Here is a 22,698-nt window from a genome sequence, read left to right as displayed (position 1 = left end):
CCTTTACTATGTTGAACATGGGAACCAGTTTGAATTGGATTATTTTTCATAAAAGATAATCCAGGATTAAGCTGTGGTTTCATATATTGGTTTATTAATTAAATGCTAGAACAAATACAAGCATTTTAATGACTGTTTTTTTTAAAGACTGAAAGTAACCATGACACAGCACTGACTCTTGCTTGTGCTGGCGGACATGAAGAACTAGTACAAACTCTTTTAGAGAGGGGAGCTAATATTGAACACAGGGACAAAAAGGGTGAGTATCTGCTGATAAAATAATCAGTCAACTTGTAGATTCCACATGCATGTGTGATTGTGTATTCCAATAGAAGTAGATTCAGAGAGACTCTTGCATTGCAGTAAAACAACTCAAAGTAAGATGCAAATCTGTATTCTGTAATATTTTTATTCAAAGTTAATTTTGTATCAAATTATTTGTATTTTAAGTTTTGGTCCTCTTATTAAAAGTCACCTTTCAATAAGAGTAGAGAAGGATAATATATGTGGGAAAAAGCAGTCTCCACTGTAGTTCCAACTCTTGCCTCACTGTCCAGATCTAGGACCACAACATCGCATCTTTTCTTATTTAGGCTATAGTTTAGACCTAGGATAATTTATCTGAAACTTGAGTTCATGGAACCAAAATTCTTCTGCTTAGGCAGTTCGGATCCCATGAGGAATTAATCATTCATTTGATTACTTTCCATTTTTCTCATACCAGTTTCTGGTGACATCAATTCAAATGATTTCATCTGGTGATCATCCCTCCAATTTAGTCACAAGCTTAGACATTTGAGGGGGTTGGAAACTAAGTTTGGGCAAAGTGTCTGACTCTGCCTGTGGCTGTCAGCATGAAGTTGTCACTAACAGATAACATTGTCTAAAATGGTTCAAATTTATAGAATTTTTCTTGCCACAGAAAAAAACAGATCTCCAGGGTTTTGAAATGTGGCTTCATACCAGGTAGGTTTGGGAGAATGCCAATCCTGTCAAATCTTACCAAATTAGCATCTACCATTGGAGAAGGTTTATGGTATATGAAGACAAATATTAAAGCTCAGAGAAATCACACTGATTAGGATTAGGACAGTTGTAATACATGACTATGAAAACTGGAGGATCCAGAAAGGTTAAATGGGGAATAATTGATGCCTTTTAAGTGTGAGACTGAAAGAAAACATTGAAAATGTTTGGATCAAAAGAAAAATCACTCAATATTAAATGAAAAAGGAAAGCAGGCAACTGATAAAAATATTAATAACGAAGCTAAATATTTCAGATATGCAATGTGAGGTCAAGACTTATTTGGTAAAAACTGATGCATAGAAAAATCAAGTAACTGCAAAAGAGGCCAACATGAGACAAGTTAATTAGATCTTGTATTTCTAATGTCCAGTTTTAAAAATTGAATTGACAGAAGCATGGGTATACAGAAACTGAAAGCAATTACAAATTGTTCTGGAAAAATAAAGTCTATCAAATCACAAAGATTTGAAAGCAGCTGCATAATAGAATATGAACAATTACCAGAAATCTATTATTATTATGTACTCTGGAGCAATGAAGAAAATGTCTTGATCTTTAATATGACATGGCCATAAAAAGATTGATAACACTAAATACCCTCATTTTCTCTCTCTCTCCTCATAGCTTAGTTTCTATTTTTCTGATCATCCTCATTGACTTTATCTGGATCTATTTCATTTATTTGAAACCATCTTTAAAATGTTGGTTTCTTGATCTGAATACAATATTAAAATAGGCTTGTCCTAAGCAGAATACAAAGAACTTCTAATACGGTGGTTTGGAAATTATACTGTTAATGCATGTAAGATTCCATTTGCTTTTTACAGACACATCACATAGTCAGATCTTACCTAGTTTATAATGAACTTTTAGATCTTTTTCACAAGTATTGCTGCCAAGTCATATATCGGTTTTATACTTGGTATTTGATTTTTCTTTCCTAACTAAAGACTTTTGCATTTATCTCTTAAATTTCATTTTGTTACCTTTCAGTCTTCTTGTATAGCAGACAAGATCATTTTGAACTTTATTCAATTTTCTAGATTATTAACTACCCATCAAATGACTTCCTTATTCAAACAACAATATTGAAAAATACAAGGCTCAGAACCAAACAATGAAGCATCTCATTTAATGTCTTTATCTAATATAGTGAGACACCCTTGCTAAAAGCTCTGAGTATGATTTTTGAGTCAGCTATGTTTCAATTTAATTATCATTGCCATCTCAGTTACATGTTACTATGAATATCATGTGGTATTTTGTCAATAAAGTTTTTGGTATTCCCAAACTACTTAAGCCCGTATAATATCTCCAAAGTCTTTTGTAAATAGAATTGCACCTTCTTTATTTGCAGAAGTTATGAAAGATCTGTACAAATTGATGGCTGACTGGTTTGTGTTAGGGGACCTGAATCAGAGAAAATGATGCTTTCATTAGAGGGCTTTTAGTTTAACTATCAGATAGTGAAAATGCCAATATTAAAACTGTTTGCTTCTCCAGTCACCACCCAGAGATTTGTTTCTGAATTTCCCACCTAAGGAGCCGAATGATTATGTTATGCTCATTCATCTCTTCTGAGTTGATTGGATGCTGCACAAGGCTATGTTGAAAAAAGTGAAACTGATCCAGGTGTTATTTTTTTATTAGCCCAGAAGACCTGGATTATCAGTTGTCAATAAATTCATCTTTGCCAGTGTTTTTGAACATCATTTCTCAATCCATGAACTTGATTCCAGAGTGTTGACATCTTTATGAAGAAGTTATTTCAACTATTTCAGATTCTTGCATGAACTCTTCTCATTCATAAATGATTTGAAAAGCCTTTTGTTTAGGGTATCAGAGAAAAAAAATGTAGCCTGCAAAAGTTCTGGTCTTTTATCAATCAGATCTGAATAAATATTCTTGAGCAAAACATATTACCTAGTTAGGTCTCTGGTCTGTTGCCAGTTCTTTTGGTCAATAATTTATCATCATTAACTTTATACCCTCAGTAGAATCAAGATTTATCTTACTTACGTTTGTTTTGTGCAAGCATCAGGAAGAAGAGGAGATATAAGTGGAATATTGAATATGTAAGAATTAGAGCTGAAGGAGCCCATAGTTCAGATCATCTCTGTATTTCCTTTTTGCAAGGGTCTCTTCTTTATATCCAAGGGGCCTGAAGGAGTGCCTCACTTAGTGCATGAGCCTCAGGTGACTTCTTGTTCTAGGGGACTCATGGCTCCTTCCATTAAGAGCATTGCTACTTCTTTGGCATTCACTACTAATGAGCCTTCAGAGAATATTTATACTGCACCTGTATAATCTCACTTCTCTGCATTATTACTGAGTGGATATATACTCATTAGTCAAAATGTCCTTGCTAAGCAGTCTTATAAGTAGGTGATGCCATTGTCCTAAGAGGTTTGGAGTATATCTTTTCTCCCTCAAGGCTGTTATAGTGGTGTGTGGCAGCGAGAACCCTTTTTGCCACAATGAAAAAATGACATGCTGGTATTTAACTGTGGAAAGGTCATTTTCCGTAGTGGATGGAAGGTATCCAGCTTTCCCTCAAATGAATTGGCTTGCAGACAGGGAATTGGATATCAACGGGAATTAGCTGTTACATATTTTCCCCCTATTTTTGAAGACTACAAATGAAGGGAGGGGGTAGCTTCCCACCATAGATAGGCAATTCAGAAAACAGTACCTGTCATCCATTTTGGGGAAAAAATGTTATTGTAAGTACTTATGTACCAATTTAAACAGCGATACAGATTTTAAAAGGAAACATTTTAAATGATATCTACTTTTTTTTTCAGGGTTTACTCCACTTATTTTGGCTGCTACTGCAGGTCATGTTGGTGTTGTAGAGATTTTGTTAGATAATGGTGCAGATATTGAAGCTCAGTCTGAAAGGACCAAGGACACACCATTATCTCTAGCTTGCTCTGGAGGAAGACAAGAGGTAAAATATTAAAAATTGTTGTATGTTTTTCTTATAAAGGTAAAGTTCAGATCCCCAATATTCTTCAGAAGCCATTTTCGCCAAAACCAAGAGATATTTTGTAAATACTGGTATTAGTAATGCTAGTGGATGCTTGAGAAATTCCACAGAAGTAATAGGAAATTTATTTTGAAATATTTGGATTACTTACTTACTTATCTTTTTATTTATTAATTTATTTATAAAATTTATTGACTACCCATCTTATCACAGGGAAACTCTTGGTAGCTTATGTTTTCTAATAATCATGTTTTTATTGCAGTATTTAATATAATAACTTGCATGTACTTTTATTTCATGTATGATGTTAATTCATAATTTGTTCAAACAAGGTTCAAATCCTTTCCGGAATCCTGGTTTATATCATAACCACAGTTCTTTAGTCCAGGCTTGCTAACAGAGTACTTTGATTAGCTTCAAAGTCAATATTCTAACAGTCACTTTCTGAGTAAGCCAGAGGAATAGTAGAGAAATCTCAACTCAAGCATGTCAATATTGAATGTAGTGTTGTATGCACACCATATTATTTATATTATAATTGCATTGAATTTATAACATTTAATCAATACTTTATTTTTCTTTACCTTGGTTAAATACTAACTGAAGATTATGAGACACATGCTGAACAAGACCAGTACTTACCTACTCTGATATTCTGTCCAATAGCTAACCAGAAAACTTTTAGGCTGGACTATAATGGCACTTATCATATTTTCTGAGTATAAGACACTCTGAAGTATAAGGTGCACCTAGCTTTTGGGAAGGAAAACAAGGGAAAAAAATCTGCCTCTGCCTTCCAGCAATTTGCCTCCTTACAGCAAACAGCCTGTTTCAGCTTCAGCACAATCTGATTAACACAAGCAGCTGATTGTTGGATGGATCGGCCTCCCAACGATCAGCTGTTTCAAGCTGCAGGGATTGCAATAGCTTATTGCTGCCTCGACTCGCCCCATCTTCAACCTCCGCATCCTGTTTTCAGCCTCCTCAAGCCCCGTTTTTAGCCTCCGCATACCGCATTTTAGGCCTCTGTGTGCCCCATTTTTGGACTGTTCCAGGTGGCGGGGATCAGAACAGGTGGAAAATGGCATATGGAGGCCAAAAATGGGAATGCAGAGGCCAAAAATGGAGTGCACAGAGGTGGCAATAGGAAATGGCGATCCCTGTAGCCTGAAACAGCTGTTTGTCAGGTGGCCAATCCAACTGACAATCAGATGTTTGTGCTAATCAGGCCAGAGGTCACCAACCAGTGGTCCACGAAAAAATTTTGGTGGTTTGCAGCGCACTTTTGTTTGCAACAGGAGTGATACCACTGGCGGATGGACTAATGCACGTGGGGAGGGAGGGTAATGCATGGGAGATTGTGGCATTGGAGCCCTTCCTGGGCCTGCGAGGGGAGGGTGCAGTCTTCCACACCCCTCCCCTCAGGGGCCGCAAAGCACTCGTCACCCCTCTGGCAGCCACCACAGCTCCTCCCACCATGCTTCTCTTCCTTCTTGCCAGAAGCACTTACACGCCCAGCAGGAAGGAGAGGCAGCAAGCACTTTGAGGCTCCTGAGGGGAGGGGTCAAGCCTCCCCCTCGCAACATCTTCATCTGAGGGCATCGCTGGCAGCCACTTCCTGCAGATCAGGAGGTCCCTGCTCCTCCCGCTGTTGCAGAAAGCTAGGGAGACTACAGGATTGCCCCACCTCCCCGCCAGCCATCTGGTCTTCAGCACATGGCTCGTCAGCCTCCGAACATCAGATTTCCACACCCAGCACCAATTCAGTGGTTCCTTTCCCCCCACCCCACCCTGGGGACAGAGAGAGGGCAGGGGAAAGAGAAAGAGAGACAACACACACAAACACACACACACGGACAGAGAGAGGGAGAGAGGTAGCAAGAGGAAAAGAGACAAGACACAGAGAGAAAGAGGGAGAAAGGGAGGTGGGGAAGAGAGAGACGAGAAAAAGAGGGCGAAAGAGAAGGAAAGAGAGAAGACACAGAGGGAGAGGGAGAAAAAGAAAAAAACAAGACACAGAGAGAGGGAGAAAGGGAAAAAGAGAGAGTGAAAGAGAGAGAGAGATGAAAGATCCTGGTGTTTTGTTTTCTGTGGGAAACGGGCCCAAATGACTCCTTGAGTATTTAAGGTTGCAGAAACAAGCAGCCAAGCTAAGTGCCTGAAGGATCCCATCCCGTCAGTGAAGGTCCAGACGCTTCTGTGAGTGGCATTCTGGATTCATATTAGTGGTCCGCAGGATTTAAAATTATGAATTTGGTTGTCCCTGAGGTCCAAAAGGTTGGAGACCCCTGAATCAGGTTGTGCTGAAGCTGAAACAGGCTCTTTGCTGCAAGGAGGCAAATTGTTGGGAGGCAGGGGCCAAAGGGGTGGGGGCCAGCGGGTTGTTGAGGCTTCTGCAACATTTGTTGTATAAGGCACACAGACATTTCCACCCACTTTTGGGGGGTGGAAAAAGTGTGTCTTATACTCTGAAAAATACAATAGTTACCTCTATTCCTGAGAAACCTCTTTGAATAATGAAAGTATTATAAAACCATCATAATCAGAAGCCTATTCAAATCTAATCTTATTTTGGTATCTGCTTTCCAAAATCTGATCTAATAAGCTGGACTCCGGTTAGTTAGAATCCAGTTTATTAAGTCTGATCTGTTTACTCCAATTTTCAGCAGTAGCTTGAAATAGTTTGGCTACAATCCAGAGGTGTCTTCCACATACAAGGGATTCGGTAAATGCATGAACTTTCACCCTTCAGATATTTCAGCAATGATCACACATCTGCAATAAGGTTTATTTATGTGATTTGTTTATTTTTCAGATTTGTACCCTCAGACTCTTGGCAAAGCCAGATAGCAGTGGTTAATAACATTGAGCAACAATGAAACTACATTAAAATGAATAAACCTGTCAATAAATATCAATAACTAATCATATAATTAAAAAGTAGTAAGGATGATATTTATTCATGTGTGACAGATGATAAATTTGCATGTTTATTTCTGATTGTTGCAGGAATGAAATTCCATTCAGGGAAGAAAATATATTCAAGTTCTACTTCATTATTAAATCTTTTCCTAGATTCTGGTTGTTCTCCCTCCCTCTCAATGAAACTTGAATAGACTGACCCAATTTACATCTTGTTTGAAATATCTGTCACATTGCTGCATTATTAAACTATAATGAATAGTTGTGTATATCACATTTGTTATAAGATTGATATGTTAAATTACACAATTACAAATGTTTTGATTGATATTGTATATGAAAAATGGTTCAGTATTGCTAATTAGGAAGAAATTTTGATATAACTTTCATGTTTAGGATTGAAGCAGTAATCATTTCTTAAAGTAACTTTCTATATGACGCTTCAGGTGGTGGAACTTCTGTTAGCACGAGGTGCAAACAAAGAACACAGAAATGTTTCCGATTATACACCTTTAAGTTTAGCTGCTTCTGGTGGGTATGTGAACATCATCAAAATACTGTTGAATGCTGGTGCAGAGATCAATTCAAGGCAAGTTCTCTTTTTAATTTTCTACTTCATAGTTGTTTGATTAATCTCTAGGAAAACCATTTTTTTCATTGTAGGAGCTGGCAATATGGTTAAGGAGAGCCACTAAAATGTGTTACTTAAAGTTTGGACTTTAGCTATGGAGATTCATTTGGGAGTCTCCATCCACTTCTGAAACTCACAGACTGACTTTAAGCTTCTCATTCTGTTTGGTCATGACCCCCAAAATATGTATATTCATAAAAATGATTATTAAAAAATGGGGGGGGAAACAACTCCTATTTTAAAACTTAATAACTGAAATAAATAAGGTAAAATTAGGCATCTCTTCCAATATTAAAGGTTTTCAGTCTTCAGGTTAAACTGCATTTTTGCTAATTTCATGGACATGTCCATATTATTTTTTGGCAATTATATGGAACTACTTTACCATTATCTTCCAGAATATTCTTTTAACTTCCAGGCTCCTGCAGCCCTGCAGGTATTTATTGTGTCACCCAATTTTTAATATTAACCAGATCTAAGCTGGTTAACATTTCAAAATTGGCTAAGGGTGGCCAAGTCCTATCACCTAGTAAGTCTTCCCAATAGTATATCTATATAATATATGAATACAGATAATCCCTGAGTTAACAACATTCCCTTAGTGAACGTTTGAAGTTATGTGATTAGCGCCCCTAATGTTTATGAACAATTCCCAAAATTACAAATGTTGCAACACCACGGTAGTTTTTGCCCTTACGAACGGCAGCAGAGGCTCTGCAGTATTTGCCTTGCCTATTCCCCACCCCACCCCCACCCTTGCACCAGGTCTCCATAGGCACTAGGCCTGTGGATACTCACCTTGCAAAGAACTAGAGAGCCTTCCCTTTCCTGGCCTGTTCTGGCACTTTAGGTCTTCCTGAACATGCCCTCCTGGGGCTGCATTCTCTTCAGCAAAAGCCTTGAAAAAAGGCCTTTGCTGGCAAAAACAGAGCCCTGGAGTGATGCACGCTCCTTCCGGAGGCTCTGTTCTCTTCAGCAAAGGCCTCCTCAAGCCTTTGGTCTTTTGAAGTGGCACCCCATAGGTACACAAACACTTTTTGGGCACACGCTGAAAGCTTCTGAGGGCTACAATCTCTTGTGACTTCAGGCACCCATCCACTTTTACAGAGAATGGGTGCCTGAAGTCTTGTGAGATTAGGGCATCCAGAAGCTTCCAATCTGCAGGAAAAGTGTTTGCACGTCAACAGAATTGAAGCAATGTGATTTCATTGCCCCAAACTTCCCTTTGGCGTGCAAACGCTTTTCCGTGCCAGCCTGGAAGCCATTGGAGGAGACTAACCAAGACTGCCCGCTGCTCCAGAAGGGGCAGGCAGCCTTGGTGAGTCAGAGAAGCTGAGTAGGGCGCGCTCCTCCTGCTCTCCTTCTGCTCTCACCAGGAGCAGGCAAAGAGTCTGGAGAGGAGACAAATCTTTACAAGATAAGTGATCTAGCGTGGTAGGATGGAGGGAGAAGCAATTGTTTGGACCCCAAGACAGGGAGAATGAGGTATCTCAGTGGGTTGGGGGAGGCCTTGTGTGGTCTGAAGCAGGTGACCTGTTCCATCATTAACACCCCCCCCCCCATGGCCTTCCCCACCCTGAGATACCCCATCACCGTTCCAAGTAATAGAAATACTGCAGATACCATGCAATTAACAAGCTATGCATTTGGTTAGTGAATGCATGGGTGAAGGGAAGGAGTGATCATGTTCAAGTTAATGCCATTCGCTCCTACGAATCCACAGGTTATGAATAGAATGGGCAGGCCCCATTACATTTGTAACTCGAGAACTATTTGTAGCTACTTAGCCTCTGAACCCTCACTGAAAGCTTTGCATTAGAGGAGGTCCCATGCATATATCTTCATTATATAAATAGATCAATATTATAAAAAAGTCATCATGTTTGCAATACTAAAATGTGGCATATGTTAATTTATTTTTAGAACTGGAAGCAAACTGGGCATCTCTCCATTAATGTTGGCAGCCATGAATGGCCATACTGCAGCTGTGAAATTGCTCTTAGACATGGGTTCTGATATTAACGCACAGATAGAGACCAATAGGAATACTGCCTTGACGCTAGCCTGCTTCCAAGGAAGAACGGAAGTAGTTAGTCTTCTCCTTGATAGAAAAGCTAATGTTGAGCATAGAGCTAAGGTAAGGAATAACTCTTAGTTTTTAGTTTAGTTTTGTTAACTTGTACATTTAGGTAGTCCTCGACTTATGACCATTTGAAGTTAAAACAGCAGCAAAAAAAAGTGATTTACAAGAGTTCTTGCAGCATTCCCATGATCACATGATCAAAATTCATGTGCTTGGCAATTAGCATGCATTTACAATGATTGCAGCATTCTGGGATCACATGATTGCTATTTGTGGCCTTCCCAGGGGACTTCTCACAAGCAGACAGTAGAGGAAGCCAGATTCATTTAATGATCATGTGATTTGCGTAACAGCCATAGTAATTTGGTTAACAACAGCAGCAAAACAGAGCTGTAAAATTGGGCATAACTAATTTAACAATCATATTGCTTAGTGACAGGACTCTCCATATTGTCATAATTGGAGGACTACATGTATCTATACAAAAAGCATTTGCTTTTCTACTGATTTAAACTGTCCCTAAATATATAGCAGGGACAGATTCCTTGTTCACAATTTCTGTATCACATATATAGATTTTATGGCTGTGCAAAAGATTATTCAAAATGCTAAAAACCTAAACATTTAGCATTCCACTATGACTTATCTCAAAGGACAAACTTTTGTCTATTTTTAACAGTAACATTTATAGGAGTATTCTTTTTTTCCCTTTTTTTTATGTGTGGGGAAGGCATTTTTTCTCTTCTCTTCTCTTCTCTTCTCTTCTCTTCTCTTCTCTTCTCTTCTCTTCTCTTCTCTTCTTTTCTCTTCTCCTCCTTCCCTCCCTCCCTCTCTCTTCCTCTTTCTAACACAAGCACTCAATGCAGAACAACAGAACTAAGAATACTAAAAGTGTGCAACGAGTAGAAGAAGAGGTTATTAGCATACGTTATCAATGACAGAATTAAGTGTTCAGTAAAGTGATGGCAAGAGGAAGAAAACTGTCCCTTTCTTTAGTTGTCTTGTCATACAGTGCCCCAAAGTGCCATCCTAGGGAAGGAGTTGAAATAGTTTGTGTCCAGGATGTGAGGGATCTGCAGATGCTTTTTCAGCCTTCCTTCTGTCCTACACAATGTATAAATCTTCTATGCAAGGAAGGCTACTTATTTTTTCTGTAGTCTTAACTATCCATTGGAGTCTTACTTGTCTTGTTTGGTTGCTATACCAAACCAGACAGTTATAGAAGTACAAATGACAGACTTAGAGAGTATCATTAGCTCCTAGGGCAGTTGAACTTCCTGAGTTGATGCAAGAACATTCTTTGTTGTACAATTTAACAATGGTACCGATGTAAAGCGTCCATTTCAAGTTCTAGATTTCAATTACTTTCTTTAAAGATGATTCTGAAGGCTCCCTTTTGAAATGTATGTAATACAGCAGTAAATTTTCCCTTTCTGGTAGACAGACTGACATTTATTTAATGTAGTAGTTTTTATAACATCGTGAAAGCAAATGCTCTGTTTTGTTTTGATTTTTGGTGGCTGTTTCATTGGTGCCAGTGTTCAGTACTACAGATTTTTTTATAAAAGGTAGAACTTAGCCATTTTGTATGTTTTACTGAATAACAACAACAACAACAACAACAATAAAAGTTTATTCATAGGAATGTGCAAAATGGTCTTTGCATACAACAACTGGATTCATGTAGTCTGCTCTCAAATTGAAGCACATGTTTCAAATCATTCATTTTATCCATGGACTGAAATGTGGATGTTTGTTTCAGATTTATATTAAAATCTAGTTTTTCCCAGATAAAAGGAGGGGTGGGGCTTAGAAAAGGAGAGAGAAAAACATTCTGCGCAGTGGGTTATTTATTATCACAATAAGGAGCAGCTGCATAGACTGGTGATGGCAGCAGCTGAAGGGAGGGCAGAAATTAAGGGAACTGTTGGCCCAGTACAGGGAGTCCTCAATTTACAACCATTTATTTAGTGATTGTTTGAAATTACAACGGCACTAAAGTGACATGACTGTCTTTTGACCTTTTTCACACTTATGACCATTGCAGGATCCCCATGGTCACATGAACAAATTTCAGATGCTTGGCAACTGACTCATATTTATGATGGTTACAATGTTCTGGGGTCCTCTTTTTTGACCTTCTGACAAGCAACATAATTGAGGAAGCCAGATTCACTTAACAATTGTGTTCCTAACTTAACAACTGCAATGATTTACTTAACAATTGTGGGCAGAAAAGTTGCAAAATGGGGAAAAACTCACAACAATTGTCTCACTTAGCAACAGATACTTTGGACTCAATTGTGGTGGTAAATGAAAAACTGCCTGTAGAATATACTATTGTCTGACATTGTAGTGACCGAGAAAGGGAAAGGAAAGGGGAAGAGGGAAGAGAAGAGGCTAGGAAGGTCACAGATACTGACCAGATAGAGCTTCTGAGGGTTGACATGCATCAACCTTTCCCTAATTGCCCCATAATATTACTCTGGGATCCTCTAAATCTTAAACCCTGAACCGCAAACAATATCCCAGGCTTACATTTTGTTAAACCAAGGACAAATTGACACAACTTCCAGAATCTGATGGTTTGCTCTGGATTCAAAACAATACATGTTTTTCATTTCATGCATACTTATATTTACTTGCTGCTTCATAAAGCAAAACATTCTGAATCATTGGAGGCTATTTCATTAGTGTTTGAGCTTGTGCCTTTGGATTTGTGTGAGGCCTTATGTGTTCCTTCCATAATTGATGTTTCTTTCTGCATACCATTTATCACAAGTAAGCAAAGCAGAGATATCTGTGGGAATGAGTGGCAAAGAGGAAGCAAATGAAAAACGCAACATTTTGCTGAAATCCTTCAGTTCCGCTGATAGCCTGGAAAGGCTACATCTTGGTTTCAACATTTCCTGTTAGTTCTGCATAACTGTTTCAATGCCAGACCATATGCCACTGTTGAGTGCACTATATTTAACAAGTAAAAGAAAAAAGAGTTCTGCGGATTTTATTCCTCTAGTTGTTGCTAACTATAGGGGGCAGTGCTCATCTCTGTTACAAGGCCATTGAGCCAGTGCTGTCTGAAGACATTTCTGCAGTCACGTGGCCAGCATGACATCACAGAGTGCTGTTACCGTCTCACCGAAGTGGTACCTATTTATCTACTTGCATTTGTATGCTTTTGAACTGCTAGGTTGGCAGGAGCAGGGTGAGAACAGAGCTCATCCTGTCACACTGAGCTCGGGTCTCAATATTTAACAAGTAAAGGAATGGATTTGTGAGAGGAAAAATACCTCTCTCTTCACCTAGAAGAGAGGTGTAGTTTACTCTATAGTTTACAGTTTTGTCCAAATTTTGTCAAGAAACAAAAAAAACCCCATATCCTTTCAAATGGGTTGAATGCTCTCAGAGGAGAAAATTAGGGTATGTCTTCCCAATGTTGTCTTTTTTTTTTCTGTCACCAATTATCCACAGCTATGCAGTCTCTTCAGTTTGAAGTGTCCTCCTGCACTCCCTGTAATAAATACCTGGGATTACATCATCCTTCACCTTGGTTCCCTCACCTGCTCCTTCTTGTCCTTTTCCTAGCTTACTTTAGCCATTATCTGTGGAGGATATTGAAGCTCTTCAAAGCCAAACTTTATCTCTGTTCCTGAGCCGATATGGTGCAAGATCTTCTCATACCCCATATAGAGTGGCAATTGGAGCATCTAGAGCCCTCCTGCCTTCTGAGTCTGAACCTGCCAGTAGAGCCAACATGGCTGGAAGGTAAAAGCTGCACTTCATTGGGGTTTTAATGCCTCACTTATGCTGCTCAGAGCCTCTTCTGTGGCCTTCATTAAGGTGTTCAGCAAACTGCTTGAAATAAATTGGACAAGGATACTAGAAATTTGTTGAAGAAAATTTTTCCATGGCCGAACTGACACCGGATTCTATACAACCAATTAATGGATTGCTGATTGACACTGGATTCCTTAACAACCAAATTAATGGATTGCATATGATCATCAAAAGAAGCCTCAGGTTGTGAAAGAAGGATGTAGATATAATTCGGTACAGCAATCTTTGAAACAAATTTTTTTTCTTTTTTTTTTTCTTTCCTTTTCGTTGTTGTTTTTTGGACAATGCAATAGAAGCAATGAAGGAAACAAAAATTCTCTCCAACTCTCCAGAAAGAGAAGAGAAGAAATCTTCCAAACAGTCCAAGGCTTTTTATTCCTCTTACTATTTCAAGCAGTCTTTAAAGATTCAATCTTAGATAATCAACAACTTAAAATTCCAAACTGATTTAGCACTCTAGTAAGAAACTTAGTTCTTAGTGGTTATCTTCAGAAATTTACAGGTATCATATAATGTTTAGTGAGTTTTAGAAACAATCAACAAGAATTATACAATAGAAATCAAGCTGATAATATTTTTCCAGCTCTTACTCCCAAGACTACATCCCTATCAGAAGATACTGTCATCATACAGAGAGAGGATCAGGCTGATTACTTGGTGGTCATTGTAGCATCAAAAAAGGCAGAGATCAGGACAACAGTGGACCAAAGATGCCAATTTGTTTATAAACTATTTGTAATTTCGAGTTAAAAAGATTCAGTCCTGACATGTCTCAACAAGGAATGTTATTGAATATAATAACTTCAATAAACTTCACCACTATCTTTCTCCCAAAATGAAAATGTCATATTTTTTTTCCTGCTTCTGTTATGTGAAGGATTGACGTATACACTGCCTTGAGCTTTTGAAGAAAGGTGGTATAAATTTCTAATGGATAGATATTAGTTTAGACCCTTCAGGTTTATATCCTCTTTCATCTGGTGATCAGACTATTATATTAGCTTTGTGTGCAACCAGAGCTTTTCTGCAGTTCTTGCCTAGACATTTGTTTCTTGTATAGATATTCTCCAGTGGGCAAGTTTTCATTTCAGTCATTTTTGTTTAGGGTCAGGTTACCAAGCACTATTAATGGTTTAAAAACAAATCCTCTTGAATTAGATGCCTGCCATAAAGTCTTATGTGTCAAGAATTTCTGATTATTTTTTTCAACAGATTAAAAGCCATGAATATAAATCTTTCGGCTCTCTGGGAGGTCATGCTACTTTCAACCTACTTTTAAATAAAAAATTCAATCAATCCATATTTTCATTAGAAGAGATAGTATGGTAGCAAGATGTATATCAACTGAAAAAAGATTTACAGATCTAAACTTTTTCAGTAAATTTCTTTCTTGTTCTCTTGGGTAATAGTGTGGTTGCTGTTCAATCGAAGCAGAACATCTAAAAGATATCTGCATTTAAAAGATTAATCCAAACCAATGAAGGCTTAGCATAATGTTATCTAACTATTTTGAAAACTCAGGATTTACATTTGGAGCTCCTATTCTGGCCATCTTCTTTTCTCCAGAGAATAGAAATTTTTCAAAAAGCTTTCTGGAAAAAAGATTTTAGAAAGAAAATGAAGCTAGCATAAACTATAATAGTTTTGTCTTTTCTTTTACTTGCCAATAGTACAGAAAGGTAGACAGCAGCAGAAAATAATAATAGTCATCCCTTATTTAGGATTTAGTTCAAAAGCTTATTTCTTCACCAATATATGAATCTTTATAGCAAGTTTACCTTGTAAGATGCTGGAGTTCACTGTTTGGAGATATTTGAACTGTATGGTCAATTCTCAAAGGAGAGAAGACATGCCTAATATCCAAGTACTCTATGAACATCAATACACTCCTGAAAAGATCCTTTATGTGGTACAGCAGTATAAAGATACCATTTGTGTCTACCATGGTGGAACTTTGTAAGATGGTCTCTCTCTTGATTTTGAGCTCCACCACATATTTGTCTCACCAATGATACTGTATGTGATTTTGCTTCCATATGTCCAGAGTGTGTTTTCAAAACCTAGAGGTTCATAAACTTTCTTAGTGTTCAATCTAGAAGTATGATTGCATTCTGTTTGGATGGTGTAGTTGAATCTTTAGAATTATCTTCTTTGAAGACATTCATCTTCAAGATAGTTTTACTTACTATATTGACTTAAGTATTTTAGGATTATATTCCTCAAAATTTTTTATCCTTCAGACATTATTATTAATTCAAGTTTATACCAGTTAGAGCATTGAAAAGCAGAACCTTTTCAGCCAAGCTAGTTGATTGCATTGGTTGGTATAGTAAAATTATCTTATAGGATTCTCTTTGATTAGCAATGTACTTTCAGTCATCTAAAAAAAGAATTGTGATTTAGCGATTATGCATATGCAGATAACATCCAGACATATGTTTCCTTTTCTTTGTGCTCTAGTGAAGAACAAGTTCTAAGATTATTAATAGAATGAATGAGAGTTAATAAATAGGATGAGCAATCTAGTCTGACTTGGGTTATGCTCCCTCTGAAGAATAAGTCTTAGAAATTTGCTTTGTTGATTCTCACATGACTTTTTAAAAAATTCTTATTTCATATGCTAGTTGTAATTCTTTGTACAGCACAAGGTATTTTGATCAAAATATTTTGGAGCTTTTAATGAAGATGCCTCTGAAAACTTGAGAAAAAGTAGATCTGGTTCAAATTATAGCAAGTGGCTCAATCAATGCACTGACAATTTTTAAAGACAAATTATTTGGGGTCAAATTTTCCTATATATTTGTCTTTCTTTCTCCCTCTTGCAATTATTAGAATCTTCATGAAGGTATATTTACTGTCTAAAACGAAAGTCTAATAAGATTTCTTTTCCAATAAAAGTAAATTTCTTGTGTTCCTTTATAACCCCAGATAATTCAAGTTTTGGGACTTTTTCCATGCATGTTCCTTCTTGGAAGTTAGACTACCTTCTATTTGAAAAAGTTCCATAAGCAATCTTAAGTATGCCTTTGGTTGAAAAACTCACTGAACTTAGTAGCACATCTGAATATAAAATCTGAATGTCTCATAACACATACTGTACATTTTAATGGTGTAAAGTACCTGGATCTGAAGACGCAAAGATGCTTTAAATGTGGCATAAGCAAACATATTTTTCCCAACAGCAGCTCCATAAAGGAGATACATTTATAACTGCCATGCAAGCTCAGGTACAGGCATGGGTCTTTTAAAGAGTTGTCAACTGAGCAGCAAGCATGGCCAGTACTAGATCCAGAACCTTTGCCCATTTCAGATTCAAATTTCTTTTTTTTTGTACATGTTATTCTATGAAATGTTCTGTTTGTAATCTTTTGTGCAAAGAAAAATCTAATAAGAGTTTAAACATTTTGCCCTCATTATACTTTTCACAAAATAGAAAAAAATAAGATTTTAAAACTATTTAACAATCCATACAAAATCTATTTATTTTCTTGATATTTTCTTGTTGATGTTATTCAGTTTTAGTGTCATTCTGTAGTAGATATCCTGCCATTTATTTATGATGCAAAGCCTTGCCTGCCCCCAGTCATTCCTGTGAATTATTTCAAACACTAATAATCAAACCAATCAGGAGTCAGTCTTCTTCCTTTTTTACTTCTTTTACAGAGAACCACCATAAAAGTTAATAATGCTTATCTATACAGTAAAACTATATTGGTTGTTTTTTTTTAACTGTTGTTTTAATTTTTTACATATTTCACCCGAGAAAACATATTTAATGTTGTTATTGTCGATATAGACTGGACTGACACCGTTAATGGAAGCTGCTTCTGGTGGCTATGCTGAAGTAGGCAGAGTTCTTCTTGACAAAGGTGCTGATGTCAATGCCCCTCCAGTCCCTTCTTCAAGAGATACAGCTTTAACCATTGCAGCTGACAAAGGACACTACAAATTCTGTGAACTGCTTATTAGCAGGTATGATAGTTTATCTTCTATTGAACATTCTGGTTTTTTTAATTGGTCACAGAGCCATGGCCTCTTGGTTCTGTGACCAGTTAAAAAGTCTACTATGGGCAACTAATAATTCCATAAAACATTGAATATATAGTGGATTGTGAAGTAGTACATGGAAGACCGATTCCACTTCCAAATCCAAACATAAGCAGCTATAGCATTCATATAAGGAGTCTTAAATAGCTGCCCAGAGCCATCCTAATGGGTAGTATATTAATTTGTGGATGTATAAAAAGTATCTTGTGTGGGGCATTCAAAATATTATAAACATACCTGGGGATTATACAAGGAATAAGAATAATGGCAGTGTAATATACATTGGCTACATCTCTTCAGGGGTTTACCTGAAGCTATGCTACCTCAAATAGACTCTATAGGGATCTTGTCTTCTCTGCCTTACCATGTTGGATTGGTACAACTTAATCTTTGAGAAGAATCTCAAATCAGTGTTTCCCTCCCCAAAATACTTACTGTGGGCTTGATAAAACCTTGTCGGAATGTAAGCTGAGGATTTGGGATCAAAGCACACTACAGAGTGTGCATATAGAGTGAATGTTTATAAAAACCAGAACACTGTTAATCTTAAGAGTGTACATTTGACAGAATTGTGAAAATTAACACTCACCATTAGATTATTATCCTTAATACTTTCCTATTATGTTCATTCAGAATAATAAGAATGCATTTTGAATATGGAACTGAATACAGTGTCTCAGTGTTCAACCTTCAATCCTTATTTTTGTAACATTTCCCAGTTACAAATTAGATTTTGAACTTTGTAACATAAAATAAAAAGTAGTGCTTTCTGGAGAGGAAAGATCTGTTAATATAACTCCTAACTTATTTATCCCTCTTAAAGTAATAGCAATTCCTGGTTATGTCACAAGGGGCCGGAAGCAAATGATAATTTAATTGGGTGGCTTAATGGTTCATAATTTGGTGCTTTCATTTATCTTTTTGTAATAACAATTTTTGTACATTTTGAATTCTTCTAAAATTGTTTTTTACAGTTTGTATGTCTCATAGAATCACACTACATGAAATCGGTGGCCATATAAATATGATCAATAAATTGATAAATCAGTAAATAATAGCAGCCTTTGGAACAGGTTTTTTGTCTAGGGGATTATATCTTGTTGATTAATCAAACTTTTTTACTGTTTGGTAGGGGTGCTCACATTGATGTTCGTAACAAGAAAGGAAATACTCCATTATGGCTTGCTGCAAATGGTGGTCATTTAGATGTTGTCCAATTATTAGTACAAGCAGGAGCAGATGTAGATGCCGCTGATAATAGGAAAATAACTCCTCTAATGGCAGCCTTTCGAAAGGTAAACACTTATCTTTAATTGAAAATACAGGAAGTCCTTGACTTATAACAGTTCGTTAGTGATCGTCTGACGTACAACCCTGGCAAGAAAGGTTGTAAAATAGGACAAAACTGACTTAATAAATGTTTTGCTTATCAACAGAAATTTTGGGCTCAATTGTGGTCATAAGTTGAAAACTATCTATACCAGAGGTATCAAACTCAATTTTATTGAGGTCTGGATCAGCATTGTGGTTGTCCTCCAGGGCTGGGGGGGGGAAGGGTATGGCCAGGATGATCACAGCCGACTGGGCATAGCCCAGGGGCATGGCCAGCTTGTTATTGCTTGTGTGGGTGGTACCTGTGGGGCCGGGCGGGGTTGGGAGAGAATCCAGGGATCTCCGGTGGGCGAAGCAGTTGGCAGGAGGCTCATTCTGCAGGATGAAGTGAGGGGAGGCGGGGTGAATCAGGTACAGCCGGAAAAAATCAGCACCATGCGCTTGCTGTCCTTTATGTGCGGGTGGTGTGATTTCTGGCAAAAGCCACAGCCTGCCAGCCCCTCAGCTGCCCCACACTTTGGCTCCAGAGCCTGCTGCCGCCAAGCAGCAGGAGAAAGCAGTGGGAGGAATGAGATGTGGACCGCTGGAAATACTTACTCTGTCCCACTGTCTGTTTTGGCTTGTGTTTGGAAAGCAGGTCGCCGCTGGTCATCTTTTCCTTGGCCCCCTTGTGGGTCTTGTCCTTGTCCTCCACATGGAGCATATTACCCTTGTGCACCCAATGCATCTCAGCCTTGCTGTGGGCTGTTGCAGTGGCCCACAGCAGGGCTGAGGTGTGTCTGGTGCCAAAGTGTCTTCTGGGAATGCCAGCTGAGCGGGGAATTTGCCTGCAACCCTCAACTCGGAGATGCAGCGGGGGGAGGGGCTGCAAGATTGAAAGCTGCGTTCAGTGGGGCTGCTTCAGTCTATGGAAGGGGCCGCACTCTCCGGCTTCGTCTGAAGGAGCCACTCTGGTGAAGGGGCAAATGATCGGGGGTTTCTACTCTCAATAGTTCCTGGGTGGCAACTCTACTGCGGCTTGGCAGACCCACCAGGCCAAAAGAGGCGAAGCAGACAGCTAGAAAGGCCCAGTAGAGGTGGTAGAGTACATCCAGGCCCAGCAGGCAAAAGGCGGCCACCACAAGTGGAGAAAGTCAGATCCAGCAGTGTTCTGACCCAAATCTTGTTCCAAGGAAACTAACACCAAACAGAGGTAAAAACAAAATATTTCAATCCTTCTCTGCAAATTCCATTCATTCACAGTTAAAAGGCTATTAAAACTAATTGTCTCTGATAAGAACAAGCCTTGCCAAGGTTGTGCAAGGCTGCCAAGAACACTAGATTAAGTTGCCAAGAAATACTCAAAAAGTCTCTAAACACAAACCAGGATAGTTTGAATATCCACAAGTCTTGAAATGCAAGAACTTCTTTGCTTCCTGCAAATAATCCCGGTTTCTCAGCTGGCTTTTATCTCTTAAGGGAGGGGCCATTACCTTGCAGCTTTACTCCCAAGTCACCTGTGCTGCTTCAGCTGCTCTTTCCTTCGAGCAGCCCTGCGTGCATGTGCACTGAGCACAGGCTCCTTGGGGTCCTCTGCATCACTGCTGCCAGCCTCCACAATATCCAAAGGAAGCATTCTATTCTCTGATAGTCCTGGCCCCATCCCTGCATCACACACAGGCCCCTCATCCGAGTCCTTGCTCTCCGAGACCTCAGCTGTCTCTACCTGCTGCACAACAAGCAGAGATGGTGGGGGAGACATACAAACCCAGCTGGGCCTCAGCAGCCATGGCGCCAATGAGGATCCAGTTTTCCCCACTTGAGGTGGCCGCCTTTTGCCTGCTGGGACTGAGCATGCTCTACCACCCCTTCTTGGCTTTCCAACCGCAAGCAAAAATAGACCAGAGAAAGTAGGCGGGTTGCTGGTGTCCAGCAGCAGTTGCCCTATCCCTCTGCCTTACCTTGTTTGGGTCTGCACTCGTGGCATAGCTGGAGGCAGTGGCACGGGGGAGAGGCATGCAGTCCAGCCTGCTCAATGTCTCGGGCAGCCTGTCCAGTAGTCTGACTCTGCCTGCTGCCGGTGCCCTGCCTGTTTCTTGGAGGGCCAGCTGTGAGCCCCTGCTGTCAGACAACTCACACACACACATACATCAAAAGGGCCAGAGACACTGGTGTGGTTGCAGCATTTATCTACAACCCTGGGGGATCCACACCGAGATGGGCTGGGCTGGGCTGAGGGAACGCTGGCCCAACACCTGTGTGCACGGGCCCGGCCCACAGCATCTGGGTAGGCATGTACACAGGAGGTGGATGTATGCATGCACAGGCCCAGCCCCCACCATTTTCGCAGGCATGTGTTCACTTGCTGCCTCCTGTGCGCACACGCGCCTGCCAGGATGGCATGGGTTGGGCCTGTGCATGTGCACAGGCATGCCTGTCTGGATGCTGTGGGCCTTACAGTTTCCAGAATGGCATGTGGAACGGATTTGGCCCAACGGCCTTGAGTTTGACACCTCTGACCTATACAATGATTTCAGTATGGCAATATCATCTATTACTATCTATTGGCAAGCTTGTATGAATCCCATATATAATTGCCATGGGATTAGCCCCATCCTTTTTGATATTCCAAAAGACCCTCAAGACCTGTCATGTAATAAGATTTGAGGGTTCTCAGGATACAGGAGACCTGCTGAGATGTTTCAGTTGTAGACACAACCATTTTTATTCCCCTCATCACCTATCATAGGTTTTTATGATACTTACTAATATGGATTTTTACATTTTATATCTGTGATTTTACATTGTTATTGTATCTCATTATGTGCTAATGAGATGGGCATTTATATAACTTTGATAAATACAGAACAGGAGCAAGTTTGTTTAGGTAGAAATTTAAAAATAGGAGGCATTGCCAACACAATCTTAATGTCTCACATCTGTTTGAGTTACATTGCACTTATTTTATAAACTGCTTATATGTTTCTAAATAAAAGCATCTAAAGCCTGATTTATTATTTTAAAACAATAATACTTGAAACTTTAGCTGGATGGATACAATTCAGAGTTGCCATAGTTTTACAATTTTAAGAAACAATGTATTTAGCAGATGAATGCTTCAATCCATATTCCAGTGATGAAAGATTTCCATAGTTGTCTCCATCAGTATTCCTATACTGGCAATCTCTAGTTATGCCAGGGTTACATTCCAGGAAGTTTGTTTACAACTTTAAAAACACCAGTAATTTTAGATGTTAAATCTATTTCATTTTTTCCTGTTCCATATATCTGGAAAGGTACCCTGTTTCTCCAACAATACGGCCTCCCGCAATAGGAAGTCCCAGCATGTTTTATAGGCATGAAATGAAATTAAGCCCCTCCCCCCAAATTAAGGCTTATATTAAAACATGCGAAATGGGGGGAATGGTGGGGGGGCTTGCTGTTAGGAAATACTTTTGTTGCACACCCGGATATGGTGCTGCCAGCATTGACCTCGATACGAAGTGCCCCACCAACGCCGAGGTCAACATCCAAGCCGTCGTTGCCCGCCCGCCCAAAGATGCAAGGGGGGGAAATTAAGTCACTCCCCCAAAAGATGGCCTAGCCATTTTTTCGGGGCTCAAAAAAAAAAAAAAAAAAGACCCAGCCTTATTATATGAGAAACACGGTAAGTTCTGTTATGTTTTCTTTGAAGCTAAATTCCAAACTTTTATTTTTGCTCAAGTTTTAATTTAATAAAAATGATCCAGGAAAAGAGATTTTCTCTTGGTTTTATAAATGTGCAAGCATATATATTCTTCCCTACCCTGGGTAAATGAGTTTGCAGCAGGAAGATGTTTTAATGAACTG

The 22,698-nt window shown here is 38.9% G+C and overlaps 1 protein-coding gene across 5 annotated transcripts in view; it reads left to right on the top strand.

The window, feature by feature from the left end:
- Positions 1–22,698, top strand: part of ANKRD17 (ankyrin repeat domain 17) — a 124,991-nt gene that overhangs the window by 79,929 nt on the left and 22,364 nt on the right. For all 5 annotated transcript variants that reach the window (XM_026717297.2, XM_026717296.2, XM_026717298.2 and 2 more), the window contains 6 exons: positions 148–259; positions 3,834–3,979; positions 7,387–7,529; positions 9,495–9,708; positions 17,288–17,463; positions 18,671–18,833. In XM_026717297.2, the coding sequence (XP_026573082.2) occupies positions 148–259; positions 3,834–3,979; positions 7,387–7,529; positions 9,495–9,708; positions 17,288–17,463; positions 18,671–18,833 (954 nt within the window). The remainder of the gene's footprint in view (positions 1–147; positions 260–3,833; positions 3,980–7,386; positions 7,530–9,494; positions 9,709–17,287; positions 17,464–18,670; positions 18,834–22,698) is intronic.

Source organism: Pseudonaja textilis, chromosome Z, assembly GCF_049901715.1.
Source record: "Pseudonaja textilis isolate UNSWEBS1 chromosome Z, rPseTex1.2, whole genome shotgun sequence".
NCBI classification, from domain to species: domain Eukaryota; kingdom Metazoa; phylum Chordata; class Lepidosauria; order Squamata; family Elapidae; genus Pseudonaja; species Pseudonaja textilis.
Note: the sequence above shows the minus strand (reverse complement) of the source record. Positions and strands in the feature narration are given on the sequence as shown.